Source organism: Nyctereutes procyonoides, unplaced genomic scaffold, assembly GCF_905146905.1.
Source record: "Nyctereutes procyonoides isolate TBG_1078 unplaced genomic scaffold, NYPRO_anot_genome, whole genome shotgun sequence".
In the NCBI taxonomy this organism is placed as follows: Eukaryota; Metazoa; Chordata; class Mammalia; order Carnivora; family Canidae; genus Nyctereutes; species Nyctereutes procyonoides.
Genome location: NW_026575117.1, coordinates 18122724 through 18147823, shown reverse-complemented (window position 1 = coordinate 18147823; position 25100 = coordinate 18122724). Strand labels below are relative to the sequence as shown.

General features: G+C 40.3%; 1 protein-coding gene across 6 annotated transcripts; it reads left to right on the top strand.

Moving 5' to 3' along the window:
* The first annotated feature begins 9755 nt into the window (after positions 1 to 9755).
* On the top strand, positions 9756 to 17163 carry GLRX2 (glutaredoxin 2). 6 transcript variants are annotated; one of them, XM_055334288.1, is made up of 6 exons: positions 9776 to 9902; positions 10678 to 10850; positions 12458 to 12646; positions 13306 to 13363; positions 15800 to 15976; positions 16890 to 17163. In XM_055334288.1, exons 3-6 carry the CDS (start codon positions 12606 to 12608, stop codon positions 17019 to 17021), a joined length of 408 nt encoding a protein of 135 aa, XP_055190263.1. In that variant the 5' UTR covers positions 9776 to 9902; positions 10678 to 10850; positions 12458 to 12605; the 3' UTR covers positions 17022 to 17163. The 6 variants fall into 6 exon arrangements, with proteins under 6 accessions (XP_055190264.1, XP_055190261.1, XP_055190263.1 ...); XM_055334290.1 differs by lacking the exon at positions 12458 to 12646; XM_055334289.1 differs by lacking the exons at positions 10678 to 10850; positions 12458 to 12646 and having other exon boundaries at positions 9756 to 9828.
* The last annotated feature ends 7937 nt before the right edge of the window (positions 17164 to 25100 follow it).

Sequence of the window (25100 nt, the reverse complement as noted above, 5' to 3'; positions counted from 1 at the left end):
AATATACGTGATGACAAGAATTATAAAAGGAAAGGAAAACATCACAATGAAATGTTTTTGCTATATCACTAAAGAATTTGCATCTTGAAGTTTTATTCATAATAGCAGATTTTTAGCTTGAGAATTATGCAGTTGCTTACTTCTAGAACCCATCTCACATATGCTTAACATCTTTCCACTTGAGTATAGATAACTTTAGGTTCATAACAAAATCATAATCTCTAAAACACCACATTTTATTCCAACACTAAATGATAAGAATGGTGAAATATAATAAGCAGTGTGTGTACATCTATTTGAGATATAATTGACATATAACATTGTTTTAAGTTCTACAATGTAATTTGATATATGTATATATTGCAACAATGTGTATTCTTAACATTATTTTTTTGCAATTCAAAAAGAGATCAGACAAAATACTAATGGCTTTAAAACACTTTGCATGGGATCTCTGGGTGGCTCAGGTTTAGCACCACCTTCAGCCCAGGGCGTGATCCTGGAAACCTGGGATCAAGTCCCACATCCTGCTTCTCCCTCTGCCTGTGTCTCTGCCTCTCTCTCTGTGTCTCTCATAAATAAATAAAATCTTTTTAAAAAGTTTAAAAAATAAAACACTTTGCACATTCTGAAATAGGAATTGCTAGAGGATCTATTTTAAAGGAGCAAATGATAAAAGAATTTTCTTTTCTAAAATGGTAGAGTCATGGGATCCCTGGGTGGCGCAGCGGTTTGGCTCCTGCCTTTGGCCCAGGGCGCGATTCTGGAGACCCGGGATCAAATCCCACGTCGGGCTCCCGGTGCATGGAGCCTGCTTCTCCCTCTGCCTATATCTCTGCCTCTTTCTCTCTCTCTGTGTGACTATCATAAAAAATAAATAAAAATTAAAAAAAAATGGTAGAGTCAAATACCTTCTTTTCTATGACTTGTAAATTAGAGTAGAAATATTAGGTTAATTGTAATGAGATAATTATACTATATGAGGTATTATAATAAAAATTATATTATTTTTCAAAAGACTGCTATGAATTTTTTTAATGACTGCTAAATTAAAATATTATATTCTGTACTCAAATATAATTAAATAATTCATGCATTTATTAATTATTTATTGAATATCTACAGCATGCTAGACCCAGTTCTAAAACCTGGGAATCTGGTGTGATCCAAATAATTGAGGCCCCTGCCTTCATGGAGCTGATATTCTTTGAGGGAACACAAATAATAAATACAAACAGACATAAAATGTCAGAAGATGATAAATGCTCTGAAGGAAAATAAAGCAGTAAGAGCTATAGGGCGTACAGGATGTGTTAGCTATTTCATATAATATCAGAAAAGACCTCTCTGATAAGCTGCTCCATTATATAATAAAAGAGCTAGACTGGATTGAAAGGAGTTTGAATTAGATGTCTTCCTAAATGATTGTCCTCTTCTTTCCCGTATTTATATTGTTAAAACCACTACATTTTAAGTTAGCTACTTCAGTAAGAGTAATAAGATCATCATAGTATTTTTCCTCTGAAAATTATCAGCCTACTGTTCTAACCAAATGTTATTACATTTCCAGTTAAATTTATTTATACTATGTTTTGTGGTATTTATTATTTTTAAAATGTACACATTTTTGTTCATTTCTGCAACTATAGTAAAACTCTACAGTTTCTTTTTAAGCTTTTTTTTTTTTTTTTTTGTAATCTCTGTATCCATCACGGAGCTCAAACTCATGACCTTGGGATCAAGAGTTGCATACTTTTCAGGCTGAACCAGCCAGGAGCTCTGAAACCTCTACAGTATCTTTTATTTTATTTTATTTTATTTTATTTTATTTTATTTTATTTTATTTTATTTTATTTTATTATTTTATTTTATTTATTTTATTTATTTTATTTTATTTATTTTTTCGTGAGAGACACAAAAAGAGAAGAGGTAGAGACACAGGCAGTGGGAGAAGCAGACTCCCTGAAGGGAGTCTGATGTGGGACTCCATCCCAGGACTCCAGGATGACGCCCTGGGCCAAAGGCAGACGCTCAACTGCTGAGCCACCCAGGGGTCCCTCTACAGTTTCCTAAGTAAATTTTTGTAGGATATAGCATTGCACAAAGCAAATTTTCTTTTTTTTTTAAATTTATTTATTTATTCATGAGAGACACAGGAGAGAGGTAGAAACATAGGCATAAGCAGAATCCCTGAGGGGAGCCTGACGCAGGACTTGATCCCAGGACTCTGGTATCATGCCCTGAGCCAAAGGCAGATGCTTAACCACTAAGCCACCCAGGTGCCCGAACAAAACAAATTTTCTGCCCTTTGCTGCTTTCATTTCCACAGAGAAGGAGACAATAAATATATATATACCTATGTACAAAGTCAGTTGGTGATAAATGTCTTGGAGAAAAATAAAGCAGAGTAAAAGTATTATTTTAGGTAAATTGATCAGAAAAAGGCCTCTAAGATGAAAGGGGGATTTGATTAGGTTTAAGAGAATTTGATTAGATGCAACCCTATTGTATTTTCCCTCGTGCTTTTGTATTATCAATCATTATATCATAAAGACTTAGATATTAGGTGGGACACAACTACCACTACAACTTTTTTTTTTTAAACACCCCTGAAATTTCTAAGTCTGTAGTCTGAACCAAATAATGTTACTAAATTATGAACATGAATTTACCTACTCGCTATATGCCTCTATTAAATTTTGCAAGACACATTTTTTTATTCATCTGTATCAATAGTTAAAACTTTCCATACCATTAGGTAAATTTTTAGTCTCAAATATGATTATATTCACTAGTAAAGTTGAAAACATAGTTTCCCCCATTCATTCTCTTTCAATTTATAAGAAAAATAAGAATAAAAATACAAGTTTAGCCTTCCCTAGACAAAAAGAAAATAAGAATGGGCAAGGCAGCATTGACTTCTCCGTCGGGAGAGAAAACACAAAACTTCAGAATGCAAAGGTTAGGAAACATCTATCACAAAACGCTATTTGTTGAACACCAGATGGCACTCTGAGTTAGATATAAATTCATCTAGCGCAAGGCTTACAGACTGACCACCTCAGATCTTTAACAACCACCCAATCTTTAAAAGAGTAATTTGTAAAATTTAAAAAAAAAAAAAAAAAAAGGGATCCCTGCGTGGCGCAGCGGTTTGGCGCCTGCCTTTGGCCCAGGGCGCGATCCTGGAGACCCGGGATCGAATCCCACGTCGGGCTCCCGGTGCATGGAGCCTGCTTCTCCCTCTGCCTGTGTCTCTGCCTCTCTCTCTCTCTCTCTCTGTGACTATCATAAATAAATAAAAATTTAAAAAAAAAAAAAAAAAGAGTAATTTGCTCACACTTCAAACGAAAACGTATTTTCTGTTCTTATTCCAAGTCTTTTGACCCAGAGACTTAAGAACACACATCATTTTATGGATATAAAAATGATATAGAAGAAAGGAGATAGTGCTTGGCAAAAAATAAGGTTTTTAGAGAAATAATTTTCATTAAAACATACTGAATGCTAATTCTTCAGCAAACTGAGGTGGTAAACTTACCACATTTTTAAACAGAAGTTCTATGATGTATCTTTTATTTCCTTCAAAAATACATCCAGGACATATTTAGTTCAGGAATATCCTGCTCCCAATTCTTCCATACAAGTGTATAATACTCAGTATCAGATTTTCCTTCCCCTCTTCACTGGGCTTAGAGAATTTAAATATCTTTCAGTTGGACACTAAGAAATTCTGAATAAATCCTTAAATAATCCTTTTCATTCTTACTATTCTGATGGGTATTCTACCCAAAAAGGTACTTTTTATTCATTTCATTCTTGAATTAGGAACCTGAACTACATACCTTCAGAGTAGAAGAACTTCAAATAATATCTGACACCTCCATTTTTTTTTATCACTTGGTTTCTATAAAGAGACCAGATAGGTCCTTATGGTATAATAATAATAATAATAATAATAATAATAATAATAATAATAATATAATATATATATATTTGAATTAAAATTTTTTTAAATGGTTTTTGTTTTGTTTTGTTTTTAGGTTTAATTTTTAAGTAATCTCTACACCTAGTGTGGACCTTAAAACTCCCAACCCTGAGATCAAGAGCTGCAGGCTCCACCAACTGAGCCAGCCAGGTACCACTGTCTTTGGCTCCTCCTCCCCCCAACCTTTGGAACTTTCTTAGGGATTGGAGAGTTTTTTGTTATTCATAACAAGTCTCTGTCCCTCTACCCCCATTTATGTTAATGAAGTGATTCTTGGTGACCCTTAGTTTCAGGGAGGAGCTGGCTATGCTTAAGGAACTTTCAGTTCTCCCCCCATCCCCTACCCTCCACTCATCAGGGGAGGGGAAGGCACTGGCAATTGACTTCAAGCACCAATGGCAAATGATTTAATCAATCCTGCCAACAAGGACACTTTAATGAAAACTCTTGAATGACAGGGTTTTGGGGGAATCTTCTGAGTGTTAAACACATTGATTTGCGCGGGGCTAGTGGTACTCCTGAAGAGAGTATGGAAGCTCTGCCCCAAACCTTGTCCCAACCTTGCCCCATACATCTCTTCTATTTGCCTATATCTGAGTTGTATCCTTTGTAACAATGCTGTAATTATTTAGTAGTTTCCTGAGTTAAGTGAGTTTTTCTAGCAAATTACTGAACCTGAGGGAAGGCCACGATAACACCGTAATTTGTAGTTGGCCAGGAAGAAGTACAGATAGTCTGGACACCCTATTTGTAGCTGGTGTCTGAAGTGGAGGGAGTCTTACAGGACTGAGCCCTTAACCTGTGGGATCTGTACTAACTCCAGGTAGTTTGTGTTAGAATTGAAATGAATTATAGAACACCCAGCTGATATGAGAACATTGGAAAATTGGTGGTTGTTTGGAAAAGCAAACAATCCTTCTTAAGCCTTCCTGGGAAATAGCAATACATTGTCATTTTTGTACTTGTAGAATGAGAAACTATAATGCTAAAAGGCTTATAATAAATTTCAGTAATGGTTTTTTGAAAGATTTATTAATTTAATTTGGGGGGAGGGGTGAGGGAGAGAATCACAAGCAGACTCCCCGCTAAGCAGGGAGCACAATGCAGGTTGGGGGTTGATACCACAATCCATGAGATCATAGATTGAGCTGAAACCAATCAGTTGAGTCACCCAGGTGCCCCTTCAGTAATGGTTTTTAAATTAAAAATGTGATTTTAATTATAACTGCAGTGTATTTGGGAAGCAGACATAAGCGAGAGATATTGTTTGGTCTAAAATGCATGGGCACACATAAATTTGTTTTTACCTTTTCAAATTGTTTTTTTTTTTAAAGGATTTATTTATTTATTTATTTGAGAGAGAGGAAGAGAGAGAGAAAGAGAAAAAATGAGAGAAGGCATGAGTATAGAGGGAGAGGAACGAGTATCAGGAGTCTGACTCGGGGCTGGATTCCAGGCTCCTGGGATCATGACCTGAGCTGAAGGCAGATGCTTAAATGGCTGAGCCACTCAGGTGCCCCTCAGAAGGGGGGTATTTAAGAGTGATGTAAAGTAAAGTAAAAATATCATAGATCTTTATGAACCATGAATTTTATACCATGTTCAAAAAATTGGAGAAAAGATAGAGTTTTATCTATTATAAGTAGGGACCTTGTCTGTGTCCTGTACCTGACCAGTGACTGACATAGTATAGGATGATTGAAGTAATAATATTGTAAAACAAAAACAGAAAATGAGATAACACAAAATTCACAGAATTTTAACAAAATACCTGAGACTTTAATGAAATATCAGGCTTTCTCCAGGCTGTTTTAAGTATTGTCATTGTGATAGGCAAAAAATGGTCTTTCCCCCAAAATATCTAGGTCAAATCCCTAGAACTTGTGAATGTGACCTTATTTGGAAAACTCACTCTTTGCAGATACAATTTAGTTAAGGACCTTGAGATGAGGGACCCCTGGGTGGCTCAGTGGTTGAGTGTCAGTGGTCAGGATCTGGGGGTCCTGGGATCCAGGCCCACATCAGGCTCCCCACAGGGAGCCTGTTTCTCCCTCTGCCTATGTCTCTGCCTCTTTGTGTCTCTTTATTTTTGAATAAATAAATACATTTTAAAAATGACCTTGAGATGAGAGTGTCCTGGATTATCCAGGTGTGGACTAAATCTCATCATCAGAGACAGAGTAGACAGCAATGTGAAGATATGGGCAGAGAGTGAAGTGACATGGTCATAAGTCGAAGAAGCCAAGGATACCTGGAGCCACCAGAAGGTGGAAGAGGAAGAAAAACAATTCTCCTTTATAGTGCTTCTAGTAGGAACACGACCCTGGCAGATTTTGGATTTCTGGTTTCCAGAACTGTGAGAAAATAAAATTCTGTTCTTTCAAATTTGTGGTCATTTGTTACAGCAGTCTTAGGATACAAATACGATAGCTAATCCTTGACGGCTCACAATCATGCTCTTTTGGGAAAAGTTTCTTTGGAAGGAGAATTTAATAAGGTTCCCAGGTGGCTAAGGTCCACAGGTTGGACCCAGGATAGAGGACCTCCCATATGGGCCTTTTCAAGTAGAAGATCTCATAATTTACTGATCTTAGCAGTGTTAAAAAAACAAAACAAAACCCAAGAAACAACAGGTCCAAAATACTTAATACCTAACCTAATTTAGTTTCAGCCTTTCTCGGGAATATAATCTTAATAGTTCAGCTGGGAATTTCTGGGTGAAAACTAGTGAAGGAATCTTGTTGATAGACTTCTTTCTTCCCCAAAGATAGGTGACATTGTATTAAATAATCCTTTCATTTGTTTACGACCCTTGTCCCACCCCCCTCTCTGACTTTTACTTATATATTTTTAAAGATCTTATTTATTTATCTAAGAGAGAGAGAGAAGATCACATAGGGAGCTGGAGAAGCAGACTCCCCACTGAGGAGAGAGCTCTATGTGGGGCTGGGGGTTCGATCCAAAGACCCCAGGATCGAGACCAGAGCTGAAAGCAGATGCTCAACCCGTTGAGCCACCCAGGCACCCCTCCTCTCTGCCGTTTAGAGCTTTCCATTTTTACGGCATCTTAGAGCTCCTTTCTGTTTGATAGATGAGATGCTGCCTGATTTATGGATCATTGAATAAAGCCTGGTAGATCTTCAGATTTACTCGGCTGAATTTTGTGGGGATAAATCTGTTTTGAGGTAAAGGGGGAAAAAAGTATGAGCTTTGACAGTTTAAGCAATTAAATTAAATTAAAAACAAGTTGAAATAATATCTAAAGATATGTCAAATTCTTTTAATCAGTATCATGCTAAGACATGAAAAAAAAAAAACTGTAGAACTCAAAGGGCTGTCTTTACCCTTTTATTCTTGATCTATCTATCCTGGCCATCCCCCATTATGTTCATACCATACATTTAAGTGAACAGCCAGCTGGCATACTTGTTAATGTGCTATCATAGCACAATTATGACCAATAATCATCACTTCTGTAGCCACCCAGTAAAGCACAAAGACTTGAAAATTATGAATATATTATGCTTAATTTAGACATTACACTTTTGTTTGATGTATTTTCATTTGGGGATCCCTTTTTAAAAATCTGTCCAGTGAATTGTGCTTAACACAGGCTGTATTATCTTAAAATCATGACATGATGGTTTCACCTCATAATGGCCTTTATTTTGTAAATAAGTTAGAATTCTATTTCAAAACAAAAATAACAGAGCAAACTTCCTAAATAGCTACCTTTGCTTCAAAACCAAACCAAACCCCCCAACACTATAGATAACATTTCTTAAAAAGTTAATTTTGGGTTTATGAAAAATGACTTCACACCTTTTCAGAGTATTGGTTTTGCAACTAATTTTCATACTTTTATAAGGCAATGAAACACCTCACTTGAAAATGGGGGGGGGGAGGGAAACCGTTAGAAACAGACGTTCTAAAAAAAAAACATTCTAATTTTGTAACTTGGTAACGCGAGTCTTAAACTCACGTAGTTGGATACGAAAGATCAAGAAAGGTCTGTTCTTATAATCGTTTAGAATTCTGAAAAATACCATATTTGCCCTTTGACCTTAACGAATAGATTTCAATGTCCTCAGTAAATAAATACAAAGCGCCACCCCCCCCCCATCTTAAATAGCGACGCACCAAGGGCTGTGATTGCCACGAACGGCACAGTCCTTGGCAGCACTTGACCTGGTTTCAAAGCCATCGCCGGACACCTCTGGGCTAGCTCAAGTTTTTTTCTCTAATTTCATTTTTATTCACGAACACAAATTTTGCTTTCTTCGGAATGAAAGCTCTACGTTGGGTCACTCTTTTGCTTTTAATCCTGGAGGTCACATCTAACAGCCCCACGACCTCGATGGGAGTCCCACGGCTCCCGACCCCAGCCTCATGGTAAGAGGACGCCGGTCACACCGCAAGTTGTGATGACGCCGCCGTCCCTGCAACCATCCCGGGCGTCTCTCTCTCGGACGTTTTTCTTCTCGCTTCGCCAGGATGCGGGCCGCAGCCCCCACGCGCTGCTTCCACGCGCCCGTGACCTTTATGAGCGTCCCTAAGCCCTACAGAGCCACGCGAGGGCTGGGCCGACGCGTCCAGGTGAGGCGTCGGTCCAGCAGGTGAGGCCTCGGCCGCCGCCGCGCGGCTCTGCAACCGCACGTGCCCCGCCCTCGCCCCGCTCGGCGGCCCCGCACAGCCCCCTCCCCGCTCCCTGCACTCACACATGGCCGCGCACACACCCCCGCCACGCCCCCTCCCGGCCCGGCACCCCCCCCGCCACGCCCCCTTCCGCGGCCCGGCGCCCACCCCCGCCACGCCCCCTTCCGCGGCCCGGCGCCCCCCCCGCCACGGCCCGGCACCCCCCCCGCCACACCCCCTTCCCCGGCCCGGCACCCCCCCCGCCACGCCCCCTTCCCCGGCCCGGCACCCCCCCCCGCCACGCCCCCTTCCGCGGCCCGGCATCCCCCCCGCCACGCCCCCTTCCGCGGCCCGGCACCCCCCCCGCCACGCCCCCTTCCGCGGCCCGGCACCCCCCCCGCCACGCCCCCTCCGCGCCCGGCACCCCCCCCCGCCACGCCCCCTCCGCGGCCCGGCACCCCCCCCGCCACGCCCCCTTCCGCGGCCCGGCATCCCCCCCGCCACGCCCCCTTCCGCGGCCCGGCACCCCCCCCGCCACGCCCCCTTCCGCGGCCCGGCATCCCCCCCCCGCCACGCCCCCTTCCCCGGCCCGGCACCCCCCCCGCCACGCCCCCTTCCGCGGCCCGGCATCCCCCCCCGCCACGCCCCCTTCCGCGGCCCGGCATCCCCCCCCCCCGCCACGCCCCCTTCCGCGGCCCGGCACCCCCCCCCGCCACGCCCCCTTCCGCGGCCCGGCACCCCCCCCGCCACGCCCCCTTCCGCGGCCCGGCACCCCCCCCCCGCCACGCCCCCTTCCCCGGCCCGGCACCCCCCCCGCCACGCCCCCTTCCGCGGCCCGGCATCCCCCCCCGCCACGCCCCCTTCCGCGGCCCGGCACCCCCCCCCCCGCCCCACCCGCCCCCCCTCCCGGCCCGGCCCCCCCCGCCACGCCCCCCCCGCCCGGCCGCACACGCCCCCCGCCACCCCCCTCCCCGCTCCCCACCGGCCCGGCACCCCCCGCCCATGCAGGGAGGACGCGCGCGGCTGCGCGGAGGGAGACCGGCAGTGGCTCGGGCAGCCCCGCGGGGCGGGGAGGGGCGGGGCCTGCGGGCGGGGGCGGGGCCGGCGGGCGGGGCCGGCGGGCGGAGCCAGGTTCTCCCGGGCCGCGGTCGCCGGACGCTCCGACCATGTCCTGGGCCCGCGCGGCGCTGCGGGCGACGAGGCCGGTGCGGAGCGGGAGCGGGAGCGGGAGCGGCTCGGCGGGGCGGCTCGGCGGGGCGGCGGGAGCCGCGGCCTCTGGGTACGGGGCGCAGGGGGGCGCGGGGGGGCGCGGCGGGGCGGGGCGGGGCGCGGAGGCCTGTCGGCGGCCTGGGCCGAGCGCTGGGCGCCGGGCGGGCCCTCGGAGGGCGGCGGGGGCCCTGGAAGGATGGGGGATGGGGATGGGGGTGGGGGTGGGGGTGGGGGGAACGGTGCCCTCAGCGGTTGTGTCTTCTTACGGATCCTGCGACGCTTAGGTTGAAAGTACCCGAGTCGGGGTCGCTGGGACTGCCCTCCCCCTGGAATCCTAACACCTCGGGATTTCAGACAAACAGCGCTCGCTGAGTTGTTCAGCCGTGGTGGGCCCCGGGCGTTGCACGGGTCAGACGGACAGAAGTCGCTCTGTACGGGAAGTCCCTGCGGTGGAACGAGCGTTCTGCAGTCGTGCTCGCTGAACCGGGCACCCTGCCGCAGGACGTGGAGGGGACGCTTGGAGGATGGTGAGGATGCGGCTGTGGCTGACTCAGGTTGACGCCGCCCGCCCGCTGCAGCCCCGGCCTGCGGGCGGGACCCCTGCCCGGCTGATGCTGAGCCGTCCGCAGGCCCCAGCCGGCCCCCAGGTGGTGGTGCCCGGTGGAGTGTCTGTGCCTGCCACTGCGCGTCCGTCGCTCTGTCTCGGAGTCTCTTCCTTCCTACTTGGTTTGGTGACTCTGACCAGCCCTGCAAGGCGCCAGGAACTTGGAATTGCCTTTCTGTGCTAAGCTGGTGACCCACCCCGGAAGGTGCTGACCACGTGGTTTTTGCTGTTTGGCTCACAGGTCCTTGAGTTCCTGTGTTTTTCCAGTGATATGTCTCGCTGAGGCATTTAGCGTTTCGCCCATCTCGTATGCAGTAGGCGCTCCATAAATGTGGCACGGCTAATGGGTGCAGTCACTGTTGGAGTGAGACGTTTCTTGTGCACTTCGCTGTTGATGCCCCTTTAACTTACTAGGTAACAACCTGTACCAAGCCCAACCAAAATGGAAGGAGAGAGGTTCTTTCCAGAAACACTTTTATAGGAGAGGGTAGGAGACGATACTTCGATGCACCCCCTGCCTCCTCTCACTGCCCAAGATAACATTCGTTTGAAGGTCCTACTGGAACTCCTGCTTCAGTAGGAGATACTGTGGTAGGTAGTTTGGGGATGAAGGCGAGATGCTGGACTAGAGATGGAAATTAGTTGATAAACCAGATAGGTTGCTGATTTATTAAAGATTTTATTTATTTATTCATGAGAGACACAGAGAGAGAGAGAGGCAGAGGCACAGGCAGAGGGAGAAGCAGGCCCCATGCAGGGAGCCCGACGTGGGACTCGATCCCGGGTCTCCAGGATCACACCCTGGGCTGAAGGCGGCTCTAACCGCTGAGCCACCCGGGCTGCCCAGGTTGCTGATTTATTACACCGAAGCACCTTCTTAGGTCCAGCCCAGTGCTGGTTAACCTTTTTTTTTTTTTTTTTTTTTTCCTGGTTTGAGCTCCAGGAACTCCACGTGCTTTTTTTTCTTAATGTGCACTCTCTGCCCCCCATCTAAGTTGGTTGCAGTCTCCCTTGCATACTATCCTCACCCCTTCCTGAGTTAAGTGCATTAGCCTTTTTTGTTTTAAAGATTTCCCTGCTAACTATTGAGATAGATTGTAAACATTGGGGAGTTCTAGTGTTATAATGTTCCCTTGGAGTAGTTCCTGCCTCTCTTTGTAATTATTGAAGGAGATGTTTGTTATAGCATCCTTATTCTAAGTGTGCAGGCATGGCCATGTAAATCAGCTGCTCATCATCTGAGGATAACATGTAATTATCCACTTAAATTTTTTTCTCTTAAAGTAAATTCCGCACCCAATGTGGGGCTCAAATTCACAACCCTGAGTTACTGATGATGACGCCAGCTAGGTGCTCCCGACATTTAAATTTTAAATGCACTCACAGGGAATTAAGGAAATGTTTGGAAGGAGAAATTTTTCTATCAGAACTTGAGTTTGGAACATAATCATAAGGAGAATATATATATATATATATTTTTTTTTAATTTTTATTTATTTATGATAGTCACACACAGAGAAAGGGGCAGAGACACAGGCAGAGGGCGAAGCAGGCTCCATGCACCGGGAGCCCGACGTGGGATTCGATCCCGGGTCTCCAGGATCGCGCCCTGGGCCAAAGGCAGGCGCTAAACCGCTGCGCCACCCAGGGATCCCCAAGGAGAATATATTTTGAAATATTTGAAACTTCGGTTCTTTATTTTAGTCTCTTAATCTTTTTTTTTTTTTTTAAGATTTTATTTATTTATTCATTCATGAGAGACACACACACACAGAGAGAGAGAGAGAGAGAGAGGCAGAGACACAGGCAGAGGGAGAAGCAGGCTCCATGCAGGGAGCCCAATGTGGGACTCGATCCCAGGACCCCAGGATCATGCCCTGGGCCCAAGGCAGACGCTAAACTGCTGAGCCACCCAGGGATCCCCCTTAGTCTCTTAATCTTTAGATGTTCAAGTAATTCTTCTTTGAAGCCCATTTTATTCTGTGATTCTTTTGTAAGATTTGTAATTTTGCTCTAATTAGTTTGCATCAGGATGTTGGATGTGGCTTGGACAATGCAGTGGACCTGGCTGATCAAGGAAGATAAAGTGGATGGGGAAAGGTCCTAGAGATAGGCAAAGAGACTTGATATAAAACTGCTCAAGTTTTTAGCGAATATACTCGTGTTGCAATGAATGCCTCCTTTTATAAGCTCCAACAGCTACGTTTTAGGTAATATATACCTAGAGGGTCCCTGTAATCAAGAAATGATAGTAATATGTTAAACGTTATTGAATATTTACTGTGATCAAGGGACTGTTCTGCTGTCAATACATTTAACCTTTGTAAACCCTTTGAGGTGGGAGTGACTATTATTCTTACTTTATGGATCAGGAAACTTGGAGCTATGAGTATTGTGATTGAGATATCTTAATTTCCTTAAAATCTTTGAATCTTTGTATATTCTCTGTGTCACAGAGAATTTGTGACATGAAGATCTGGAATATTTTAATATGAAAATGGAAACTATTTTTGAACTAATGGTCAGGTCATAGGTCAAGCATTAGGACAGTCTGTGCGAAATTTGGTGTTCAGATATGAGTGCACCAGGCTTTAAACACAGTAAATGTGGTTTTATCAAATAATTAAGGACATGTGGAGCCTAGTAAAGCACACAGTCCACAGTCCCTTTTGGTTTTTGTAAACAAATACTTTGTAATCCTATATTTTTGTACTAATAATAAGTAAAACTTTTCTGTATTTCATAGATTTGGATATATATTTATTTGCATACCGGATTTTTTTCAAATGGATCTCATCTGCTATCTTATTTTTAATGATATATTATCTTTAACGTTTCAAGCTGCATTGCCTTTTGAAATTCTTTTTAGGATGGGGAACAGCACATCATCATCTGCATCAGCACCTGCTCCTGTGAATCAGATTCAAGTGAGTGTTGGAGAAGTAGGAAAAAACTTTCCTCTGTGGAAAAAGAATTGGGTCTTACACATTTAATATGCTTATTCAGTATTCAACACGACCTAGGTCAGCAAATGAATTACTAAATATATATTTTAAAATCTGCTATCAAAATAATCCAGTTCACAATTTATTGTGAACCTCTCAGTATTGTGAACGTTCTCATCTATAAAATGAGAAGGCCTAAAAGTAGACCGGCTTTCAGAAAAGTGACAGAAAAGTTCTAGATCATAGATCACATTGGTAGTCAGAATTTATGAGATTCATGGAGTCTTTACTCCACGTTGGGTCTGTGAGGTTAGCTCTTCCTTTCCCTCAGGCCTACCTACCCCAGGTGTACTGTTGCTACCAGTCATGCTGCCCCAGGGATACTGTTTGATATTGGCATGGTGTGTAAAGCTTTCTCCCCTAACACAGAACTTAGTATGCTGTAGTTACTCTATTAATGATCCTCTCAGGAACACCATGGGCTTGTGTGAACTCTTTTCCTCTTTTTCACTGCAAAACGCAGTTAATTCTGCCTCAGGAAACTTTTCTTATGTATGGTTTTCTTCCCTTGCAGTCAACGAGACATACTCATGTTTTTCTTTTCTGTATTCTTCACCACCACCAACCACCACCACATATATAACATTTCTGCCTTTGATTTGTTCGGCTAAAAAAGTGTTCACTCACAGCTGATGAACTTAACAGCAATGCTAGAAGCCTGTAGTGAGGGAATTGCCCCTTTTAAAACAAGAATATAAAATCGTGAAAATGTAGCAAGGTTGAGCTCAAGAGAAGGTGAGAAGGATTGTTCGAGAAACTCTAGCATTGTCATCTTGAGTTTCAACTCACTTTGAAATGTCTTCATCAGTTGTTTTAATGAATGTCAACACCCCGGATGCTCAGCTCTCTCTAAATGATGGTCTCAGTGTGCTTATAACCCGGGGCAGCATGGTGGAGGAAAAAGCACTGGCTTTGGCATTGGGACAGGTTGGGTTAAATCCTAGTATTGTGAACTTCTCAGTATTGTGAACGTTCTCATCTATAAAATGAGAAGGCATAAAAGTAGACCAGCTTTCAGACAGGTAGACCCTGCCTTAAAACCCTTCTGACACCCAAAGATGGATGTAACTTTAGAATTACTTTGCCCGGGCACTCTACTTTCTGAATTTTGGCTTTCATCTTGAAGGTGTTGCTTATGACCTGCGTAAGAACAGCCTAGACAGATGCTTGGGTGTTAGACCTATCTATTCAGAATCTCTTGAAGAACCTGCACATTTATATATTTAGAAACAAAAAAGAAAGCAAATTTCACAGGCAGTGCAATGCAGTTGCATGGCAAAGTCTCATGTTTTTTTGTGATGAAGACCCGGAGAGTGGTTTCCAAACCAGGCTGATATTAGAATCATCTGGGAAGTTAAAAAAAAAAAAAAAAAAAAAAAAAAACTTTCTGACTTCTGCCTGTAACCCATTGAATCAGCATTTCTGGTAGTAGCTTTTCCAGGAACAACAATATAAGAATGTCTTAACAATACTGTAATGACAGTCTGTTGTTGTTGTTTTACTATAAAGATACTTAGGAAGGAGTAGAAGTTGAGGGGTATTATACCTGGATCAGTGAAAGCCTTACTTTTTTTTTTTTTTAAGATTTTTTTTATTTATTCATGAGAGACACAGAGAGAGAGGCAGAGGCATAGGCAGAGGGAGAAGCAGGTTCCATGCAGGGGGCCTCATGTGGGACTCGATCCTGGGACTCCGGGATCACACCCTGGGCCTAAGGCAGGCGCTCAACCGCTGAGCCACCCAGGTGTCCCAAAAAGCCTTACATTTTAAAGAGAAATCGTGTATCAGTTCTCACCATAAAAGTTAAGGAAGGTAAGGAGTTAACTCCTAAACACCTATTAAGTATTTAAGAGGCAATGTAACAGTTTTAAGTGCTTGGACTATAGAATGAGACTTGCCTACCCACAAATCTCAGCTTTCCAGCTCTTTTTAGGTGAGGACTATGAGTCAGTCACTTAGCTTTCTAGTGCCTCACTTTCCTCACCTGTAAAATAGAGATAAATATAGGACCTATCTCAGGATTATAATGAGGTTTGTATGAGCTAGTAAAGGTCAGGTGTTAAGAATTGTGTCTGGCACACAGAGATGTTTGCTGTATATGAATTGGCTATGATTATTATTGTTATCACTCCATGCCTACTTTGCATCAGTTACATACTTTTTTTTCCTGAAAACATTCCTTTAAAATGAATAATAATCTCAATCTGCAGAAGATGGATTTTGGGGTCTCATGATTCAGTGCTCAAACTAAGTCCCTATTATCTATTTTCTCCTTTCCACTATAATCATGATTTCTTTCCAGAAAGTAATGTCTAGAATTAAAAGAATTTTTTTGGTTTTTTTTTTTTCTGACTTTAGGAAACAATTTCTGATAATTGTGTGGTGATTTTCTCAAAAACATCTTGTTCTTACTGTACAATGGCAAAAAAACTTTTCCATGACATGAATGTTAAGTATAAAGTGGTGGAACTGGACATGCTTGAATATGGAAGCCAATTTCAAGATGCTCTCTACAAAATGACTGGTGAAAGAACTGTGAGTGTATCTCTGTGGTGCTTTTACCCAAATAGGTAGCACCGGGGTCACCTAGAGCCTAGACCTTTGTGTTAGAAAAGTGAGCCAGGCACTCTCTCTTTCATCCTCTGAGAATCTTCTATGGATAAAGAAATGGCACATCAGGGAACAAGAGTCAGAGAGTGGGAAACAGCAGAATTCGTTTTATTTTTATTCTTGCCATATGTGCATACATGCATGTGTGTGTGTGTGTTCTGACTAGGAGAGTGGGGTAGTGGTGTTGTCATGAGTACTTGTCTGTGAATCTTTAAGATCCTCCTGGAGCTCCTTTCAAGGTGAAATCCTTCCTCCTTTGGCTTGGACAGTACAAACCATGGGTCAGTCTTGAGTTACTGTGCTAATAAGAGTGCTTTAGGTGCTTTATGTTCTTAGATTCCTGAAATTTGTCCAACCATATGCATTTTTTCAATGAAATGCATTATCAGGAAAATATAAAATGTCATTTCCTTTCTTGTTTCCATGTGCATGGAGGATGTTATGGTATACTCTTCTCTTTCAGTAAACAAGTATAAGAACCACCTAAACATATAAACAATAATTACAGACTGCTATTTTCCCTTTTATATGCCATAGCAATTAGAAGGAAGGGCCTGAGGGTCAGATTGCCCTGCATTTAAATCCTAGCTCTTTCATTTGCTATCATTGTGATGTGGGGCAAGTTCCTGTGCCTCATTTCCCTCCAAAATAAGGCTAAAATTAGTACCTACTTCAAGGGTTGTAGAGATGTAAGTAGATACTTTGTGAAACAGCTTAGTTTGGTGCCCAGCCCATAAAAAGTACCCAGAGTATGAGCATCTATTATTATTATTATTATTATATGAAAGGTCCTATACTTCTGACTAGAGTGACACCTAATCTTTTGTTTATTCAACAGGTGCCGAGAATATTTATCAATGGAACTTTTATTGGAGGTGCAACTGACACTCATAGGCTTCACAAAGAAGGGAAATTGCTTCCACTAGTTCATCAGTGTTATTTAAAAAAAAGTAAGAGGAAAGAATTTTAGTGATGTATGTGCTCATAAGGTTGCTAGTAAACTGATAACGCCTGATAATGCCTTTTAAATGTTTGAGAATGTTTTAAATATGTAAATAACCTTCATGAAAAAGTTGTAAAACTAATGAACAATAAATTGTTGTGGAAATCTCTCTTCCTACTTGCCAATTCTCGAGCAAAAGGGAGGATATTTAAAACTATTGGGGTGGAATTGTATCAAAAGATAAAAGAATGTATTTTATTAGGAATTTATATATGAATTTTACAACCAAGAGCTAGAAGGTGAGCATTTGAGATTCTTTATTTATTCTGTGTAGTATTCAGAAGTTTGACTCCTTATCATTATGGCTTTCAGTGGTGAGGACTGATTTTTTTATTTCTCTTTAAGATGGAAGGTTCTCTTAGATATAGTTGTCAGCAGTAGGGATATCCTTGTATTGTGACAAACCTTCACACTTTGTAGTTCTAGACTAAGAGAACTTTATTAAATTTGTATGATGGAATGAAATTTTCTTCAGAGAAAACCAGTTACTCCTTTAATGACCTAGTAGTTCCAGAGAATGGAACTGTACCTAGAGGGCAGAAATTAAAGGGGGAAGATTTCAGTATTGTATGAAGATGAACTTTTGAAATAGTTCAGAAATGTACTTGAGTATTATTGTGAGGTGGAAAATTATGCTTTCCAAAACTTGTCGAAAGGCTGTTTGTAAATGCTCCATTAGAGATCCAAGTATTGGGTGAGGGTTTAGGTTAGTGACCTTAAAGTAATTTCGGATGTAGATATTCTTCAATTCTGTTCCTGATACAAGCTGATCTCAGATAAACTTAGCAAACAAGATTATCCTATAGGAAGTCTTATTATAGAATTAACTAAAAATATTTTGGATACTTGATTAATCACATCCCTATTTCAAGCTTCTTATCAACAAGAATTTTTTAAGTGCACTTAAGGAAGCATTTTCCTAGCTAATCTCACAGTCACCAGGGCAGATTGCCAGAGGCTGTGAAGAGAAGTCTTCCTCAAAGGTGGGAGGACAATGCATTTTAAGAGAAGTGAAGTGCTTCTGCTTTCTGGTCAAGATGGACCAAGGAATCTGGGATAGTTCTGCAGGAGACAGCTGGTGGCTTTTTTGGCTAAATGTAATCCATGATGCTCCTTCATACATGGACTTATTAAACTGCCATTAGGAGACTTTGATAAAGTAAGAATTAGGATAATTTCATTCTCATGTGGTAAATTAGAACACTGGAATGGAGCAGAGAATGGAATGTCCGTTAGTCCTTTATTTTGCATTTTGTCCCAGAAATTTTACATGCTTGCTATGTTGTAGAATCTTTGTTAGAGAGTAGAGGAAGTCTGTTACCATGTGTAATATTATAAGTTACAGTAGGAAATATAGATTTGGTCTTAATCCCATTCCTGGCATACAGCTCCTAAAACCCTTGGTTTTCTTGTAATGAGAGCCATAAAAATGTTTTATTTAATGAGAGGATTTGAGGGGAAAGCCCATAAGGATGGCAGCTGGTTGCCTGGAGAACCAACCATGTGATTAGAGTGTTGGAACTTTCAGCTCCACCCCTGACTGCTGGGGAGGGGAGAGAGTAGATTGTCATTATTGGCCATTGGTTTAATCAGTCGTGTCCCTGTAATGAAGCCTCTATAAAATATACCCCAAAAGGACAAGGTTTGCAGAGCTTCCAGGATGGTGAACACGTGAACACTCAGGGGGAGTAACATGCCCAGAGATCATGGAAGCTCCCACCCTTTCCCCATACCTTGCCCTATATGTCTCTTCCATCTGGCTGTTCCTGCTGTCCTTTTATAATACACCAGTAATCTAGTAAGTAACACATTTCTCTGAGTTCTGTGAGCCATTCTAGCAAACCAGTTGTCCTACGGAGCAGGTCCTTAGAACCCTTAATCCATAGCTGGTCAGTCAGGGTAACACGTGACACAATCTGGATTTCAGGTTGGTGTCTGAAGCAGGGTTTGAGGGGAAGTCTTGGACTGAGCAGCTGCCCTGACACACCCATCCCAGATAACCAAGACTTAGTTTTAACTGAAAGGTGCTAGTTACAAAGCCTAGAGTTAAGGGGGAGGTATTTGGTTGGAGCTACAACAAACCACTAACTCCTCAGTGAAAAAAAAAAAAAATCACTATTAGTACTTAAACAATGATCAATACCTATTAGATCAAGAAAGAGAAGTGTTCAAAACACAGATCACAGAGGGTGTGACCAATGGGTAGTGACAGTCTCTGAACAATAAATTCCATTTTTTTTTTCATAAAATATGGATACCATCTTCCTTAGTATTTATTTTGGGAAGTGGAAATAATGTAAATCACACCATGGTGCTTATTAGTATAGACAGATTTTTCAATATTAAATGGCTATTATAATCACAATGGCTCAGAAGTATGTATGGTTTTCTTGGGAACCCATCAGGGTTTTCCAGTGTCCTAGTTAAGATTTTAGGGGGATGGATTTCCAGTTCTTCTCCCTTACCATATATCTTAGCTTGGGCAACTATAGCAAATTACCAAACTGGATGGTTTAGACATCAGTCTATTTCTCAAATTTCTGGAGCCTTGGAAGCTCAAGATCAGCTCAAGTGTAGCTAATTTGGTTTTTGGTGTGGGCCCTCTTCCTGGTTTGTAGATGGCTGTCTTGTGTGTCTCCACAGGGCAGCAGAGAGAAAGCAAGCTCTCTTGTCTCTTACAAAGGCACTAACCCATCTGAAGGCCTCACCTTCAAGACCTAATTACCTTTCTAAAGGCCTCATCATCAAATACCATCACACTGGGAAATAGGGTTTCAATACACAAATTTTGGGAAGACAGTCTGTAACACCATATTTTACAACTTGGCAAAACTAGGTAGAAGTTGTCTCAGCAGCTGTTTTTCCAGAACCAAAGGCTAGAAAGAAGAGAATAGTGATCATTTTAAGAAAAGGTAAAGTTAGGGCAGTCCAGGTGGCTCAGCAGTTTAGCACTGTCTTCGTGATCCTGGAGACCCAGGATGGAGTCTCATGTCAGGCTCCCTGAATGGAGCCTGCTTCTCCCTCTCCCTCTGCCTGTGTCTCTGCCTTTCTTTCTCTGTCTTTCATGAATAAATAAAATCGTAAAAAAAAAAAAAAAAAAAAAGGTAATGTAAACCTTTTTTTCAGTCTATTTAAAAAGATTGTATTTATTCTTGAGAGACAGAGAGAGAGAGGCAGAGACATAGGCAGAGGGAGAAGCAGGCTCCCTGCGGGGAGCCCAATGTAGGACTTGATCCCAGGACCCTGGGGTCACATCCAGAGCTGAAGGATCAACCACTGAGCCACCCAGGCATCCCAGTCTATATAATATTTAATGTTAAGATTTGGAAGATAAACTCTTTACTGTGGCCTACTAATACTAAGAAATGGGCCATTTCTCATTTTATCACTAATCAATTTATATGTGAATTGCCAAAATATCTAGTAGGGAAGATAAAAAACTGTTGAGAAAAAAGTGGTCTTTGTCTAAATGTATTAGGATTGTTTACTAATATAAAATTCCCATTTGAACAGTATTTTTAAAGTTATGTCTTACTGATAAGGTTTAATGTTAAATATTTTAACTTTTTAAAAATTATTTGAGAGCAAGCCAACTCCCTACTGAGTGGGGGAGCCTGATGTGGGGCTCTATCCTAGGACCCTGAGATCATGACCTGAGCTGCAATCAAGAGTTGGACACTTAACTGCCTGAGCCACCTGGGTGCCCCCTATTAAATATTTTCTAAGTCTAGTTTTCTTCAATGAAGAAATGTAGAATTCGTGATCTTACTTTCTCCATACAACTGCTATCATCTTTGAATAGAGAACTATAAAATCAACCAAATGTTCAAAGTTTTGGTAGGTTTATTTTCATGTAACTTCCTTTTTTACTCTTTTGCATAACCTATAGCTCAGATCTTATAAGTTTTCAGAAGTTTTATGGGAATTCAGAGAGAAAAGAAACATCTGCATTGGCACTAAAACTTTTTGTTTACATAATTGATTTTTGGTATTAATATCACTTTTCCCAAAGGTAACTTTACGGAGTATTTTCACAAAAGAATCCTATTATAAAACTCTTTAAGAATGTGCATTTTGGTTAAATCCAGAAATTCACTGGGAAAGATTCCTCAACCATATGTATTTTGAATATATGTAATTAGAGCCATTATAATAAGGCTAATGTTAATTATCAAACTTTAATTTCATCTTATTAAAATATCATGATTGCTAAGAGCCTTAGATTTTATAAGGCATATTATAACCTTAAAATTCTTATTTCTTTAAATAAATGAACACCATTGTGTGATGTGCATAGAGTTTATTTGGTTTATCTATCAGTTTCTACAATAATACAGTTGACCAGAAGCAGTTCCCATAATGTGCATCTGCACCCCATGTCTACAATGTTGTATTCCGTGTGGTATTTTGGAAGGCTAGAAAAGGAGAGAAAGTCAAGATTTCACAGTATCGGTGAAAACTTTATCATGAAATAAATTTAATTCATTAGTATTTCATCCATTTTTTATCAGAAAACAGCAAAATTACATTGTTAGATATATTATTTACAGTGAAAACATGGAAGACTCGACAAAGCATCAGTAAGTTTATCAACAGACCTAAGAAACCACCCTGCCCCTCTTTGCAGGGTCCTTTCCTTTGAAATGAAACTTGTGATAAATCAAACTTTGTATCCTTAAGCACCAGCTAGACAATTTAAAGTTTTCTTTCAGTTTTATAAAATATTCCTACTTCGAAAGGCAAAGTGAATGTAAAAATGTGAACGTAATTAAATCACTGACCTGGATACTTTTTATTGCAACAATCGCAATGTTTTACAACTATATTCACTTCTTTGAATGAATTTGCTTATAGGCTTGAAACAAAAGCATTTGCCTTTTGTCTTGAAAAAAATACCCTCAAAAAAGTAATCATTTTTGAAACTGTACAATTGTTTTTCATTCAGTGTTTAAATATGCAGCTTGGTCCTTGGAGATTATGTTACATAAAGTCCAGCTTCTTGGATAATTTGTTATACCAAACAATTAAAAAACCCTTGACCTACCACAAAATATTACTGATATTAAGTCATGTATATAGAACATACCAGTGTACTCAGATTATCCTGTTAATAGGTGCTTAAACTAATGTACAATCAGGTTTTAAAACTTTAACAGTTAAATTTCCATTCATTATGTAAAAAAATGAAAGCTCTAAAAGACCCTTTGAATTCTGTACTTCAGAAACACTAATACTATTAAGGCATTACTTAATGAACAGACTCTATGGAAAGTACCTAGTATGCCTGTTGGAGAGCTAGTCAGATTTTAAGGCAGTCAGAAGATTCATTTTTTTCACTGTAAGGCTCTTGCATACTTAAATTTTATTCTATGCAGGCATTATTCTGTGTAATTTAAATATTCAGTAAGTGGTCAATTACGGAAATCAAAAGCCTTTATATAAAACAAATGGATAGTTTAGAACTCCTTCAACCTATTTTTTTAAAAAGATTATTTCATATATCTCAACCCTTTGGAGAATTTCATTATCAGAAGCTGGCAATAAAGGGAGAAAATATAACTCCAATGCATTACAAAAAGTTCTACTAATACCAAACCACATTATATGTATCATCCATATTTATTTATTTATTTTTTATCATCCGTATTTAAAATAATAGTGCAACGAAAAATTTTTTCTTCATTACTATCCATTAGTTGTGTAATATTTTAACCTCAATTTGGCTGTGTATGGATTCTAAAGTTTACATTGCAAATAAAGCCTAATATTTAAACATAAGTTTCAATATTCTATCAATTATATATAGTCATGATAAATAAAACAGCAAGGTTTTACCTCATTTACTAACCTCAACAATCTAAGTGTTCATTAAGTGAAACCTGCAGAAATGTAGCTAACTTCGTATTTCTTTTGTTCAGTTTTCTGAAAACTTCCAAAAGTACAGAAATCAAGATATATTTTAAAATTCAGTATCACTTATGTTCATTGAATTAACAGGACACACGGTGGTGCCAAATTAAATAGAAGCAAAGGGAAAAACCTAGGCTCAGAAACAGCTTTTGTGTATTTTCATTGTATTTAGAAAATTCAAAATCATTGAAAATAATCACTTTAATTTCAGTAATAGAATTTTGCAATGCAACTCCTCTAGTTTATGTTTCTACCAATTTCCAATATAATTTGATACTTTCAGGGTTTAGGGAAAATGTGTCATTTATTATAATTTTATTCAAATAGTATGCTTAACTATATTAGACTTCTACATGAAAAAATATTGCCATAGAATTTTTAAGTTCATAATTTTTCAAAAGCAAATATAAAACCAATTAAGAAAATGTTAAATGTGAACACAAGTTACTTACAAGATCTTTTAGGCCACAAACAATGTATATATAAGCTCAGTGAAGTACTTAGTAGATGCAAGACTTGAAAGCAGTCCTTATATGGAAATCGGAGTATGAGATGTGCTATCTTCTGAGTCGTCAATTATTTTTTTCTGAGAGCTTTTTCTAAGAGCAAAGTAGATGTAGAATTGCAAACAAAGGCTTAAAGTCCACAGGATTTTTGCAGCATCTAGCGCAGACATACAATATAATTTGATGTGGGGAAATAAATATATTAATCCAATTATTGTTCCAAGAGACCTGCCCCTTATTAATTTGAAAAAATATTATCTTAAATCTGTATAGAACAAATGGAAATCTGCAAAAAGATTCATCCCAAACCTAAATATGGGTGATCTTCCTGTCATTCATTTTATTACTAAGCTTAAGAGCAGGACAAGGAACAGAAGACAAAAATGTCAGAATAAAGTAACTTTGAAAGAAGTTACCGGTGTAACTGTTGTAAGAAGGGTTGTAAGAAGTTTTACAGATGTGAAAGTAATCTTCCAACAAATAAGATTAGGAAGCAGATAATACTGAGATGCTAAAATCTGTACAGTAAATGTAACTAAATTCATAGCTTATCTTTTTTTCTAATTCTTCCTTACACAGGACATACTGCCTTAATAAATCACCTCAAACTTGTAGTATGTAAGACTAGAATTTTTCATTTTCGATAACTTACGCTAAGGACACTACTTTTCAATAAATTTTTATTTGTGGGTATGAAATGCTTTAGGTTAAATTAGGATAAGTCCAGTAAGTGATCACAGTGATTTTCTTTCAATTATTGTTTAGATGTGCTTTTAAAATGTTTTTCATTTAATTGTTAGATCCTCCAATTCGGGAATTTTTTCTTAAAGTTCCAAGATAATTTAATTTTATATTATTTTTCCAAAATCTTAGGAAATGAGGAAAAACCTTGATAAAATGATATTCTTTCATTTGTAGGTTTACCTGTTATTTTAAAAGAATAATCAAATGCTTATTAATAGTGTTTGTTTAGAATATACATTTATTTTCTAGGTTTATCCAAGTAGATCTGAGACTTAGAATATGTTCCTTTCTCTTGATCAGAATAGTGACTTCTTAGTCAATACTCACCTTCACTGTAAACATTTTTCTTCTACATTTTCCCCACTTATAACAGGAATGTTTTAATGAATTATTGAGCATATTGAACGGTTTTTCTAAACCATTTTATCATTCAAAACATGTATCTCCTAATAAGAATGTTTTTAAAGTTCCAATTTGTATTGTAAGCCCCCCCTCCTAATTTAAACTTTGTTATACAGATATTAAATCATTGATTCTTCTAAGATCCAAGCATCAAGATAGGTCACATTTCAAAGATAACAAAATTGATAGGTTAAACTGGTTGTCTATAGTCACATAGTAAGTTAGATGAAGCAAGAGGTTCCAGAGGGGTAACACTAAATCCCATTCACCAGCATCTTCCTCACTAATGTTCCCATAAGATAGTTACTAAATAATATGTAACTTAATAAATGGAATTTTCAAGAAATTTCAACTAATAAGTAAGGGTATCATTATAAGATTAGTTTTTGCTTCACTAATTATTATCATATCCTGAAAATATTTACATATTTTCTAGGAAATAGTTTATTTTTCTTAGAGCTGTTTTTAAAGCAACATTTCCCTA

What these genes read in the sequence shown, in the direction of transcription:
- GLRX2 (XM_055334286.1), top strand. Translation starts at nt 9,790, where the DNA reads ATGTCCTGGGCCCGCGCGGCGCTGCGGGCGACGAGGCCGGTGCGGAGC. An exon ending in GCGGGAGCCGCGGCCTCTGG is followed by an intron (nt 9,903 to 13,305) that starts GTACGGGGCGCA and finishes AATTCTTTTTAG; the next exon opens with GATGGGGAACAGCACATCAT. An exon ending in AAATGACTGGTGAAAGAACT is followed by an intron (nt 15,977 to 16,889) that starts GTGAGTGTATCT and finishes TTTATTCAACAG; the next exon opens with GTGCCGAGAATATTTATCAA.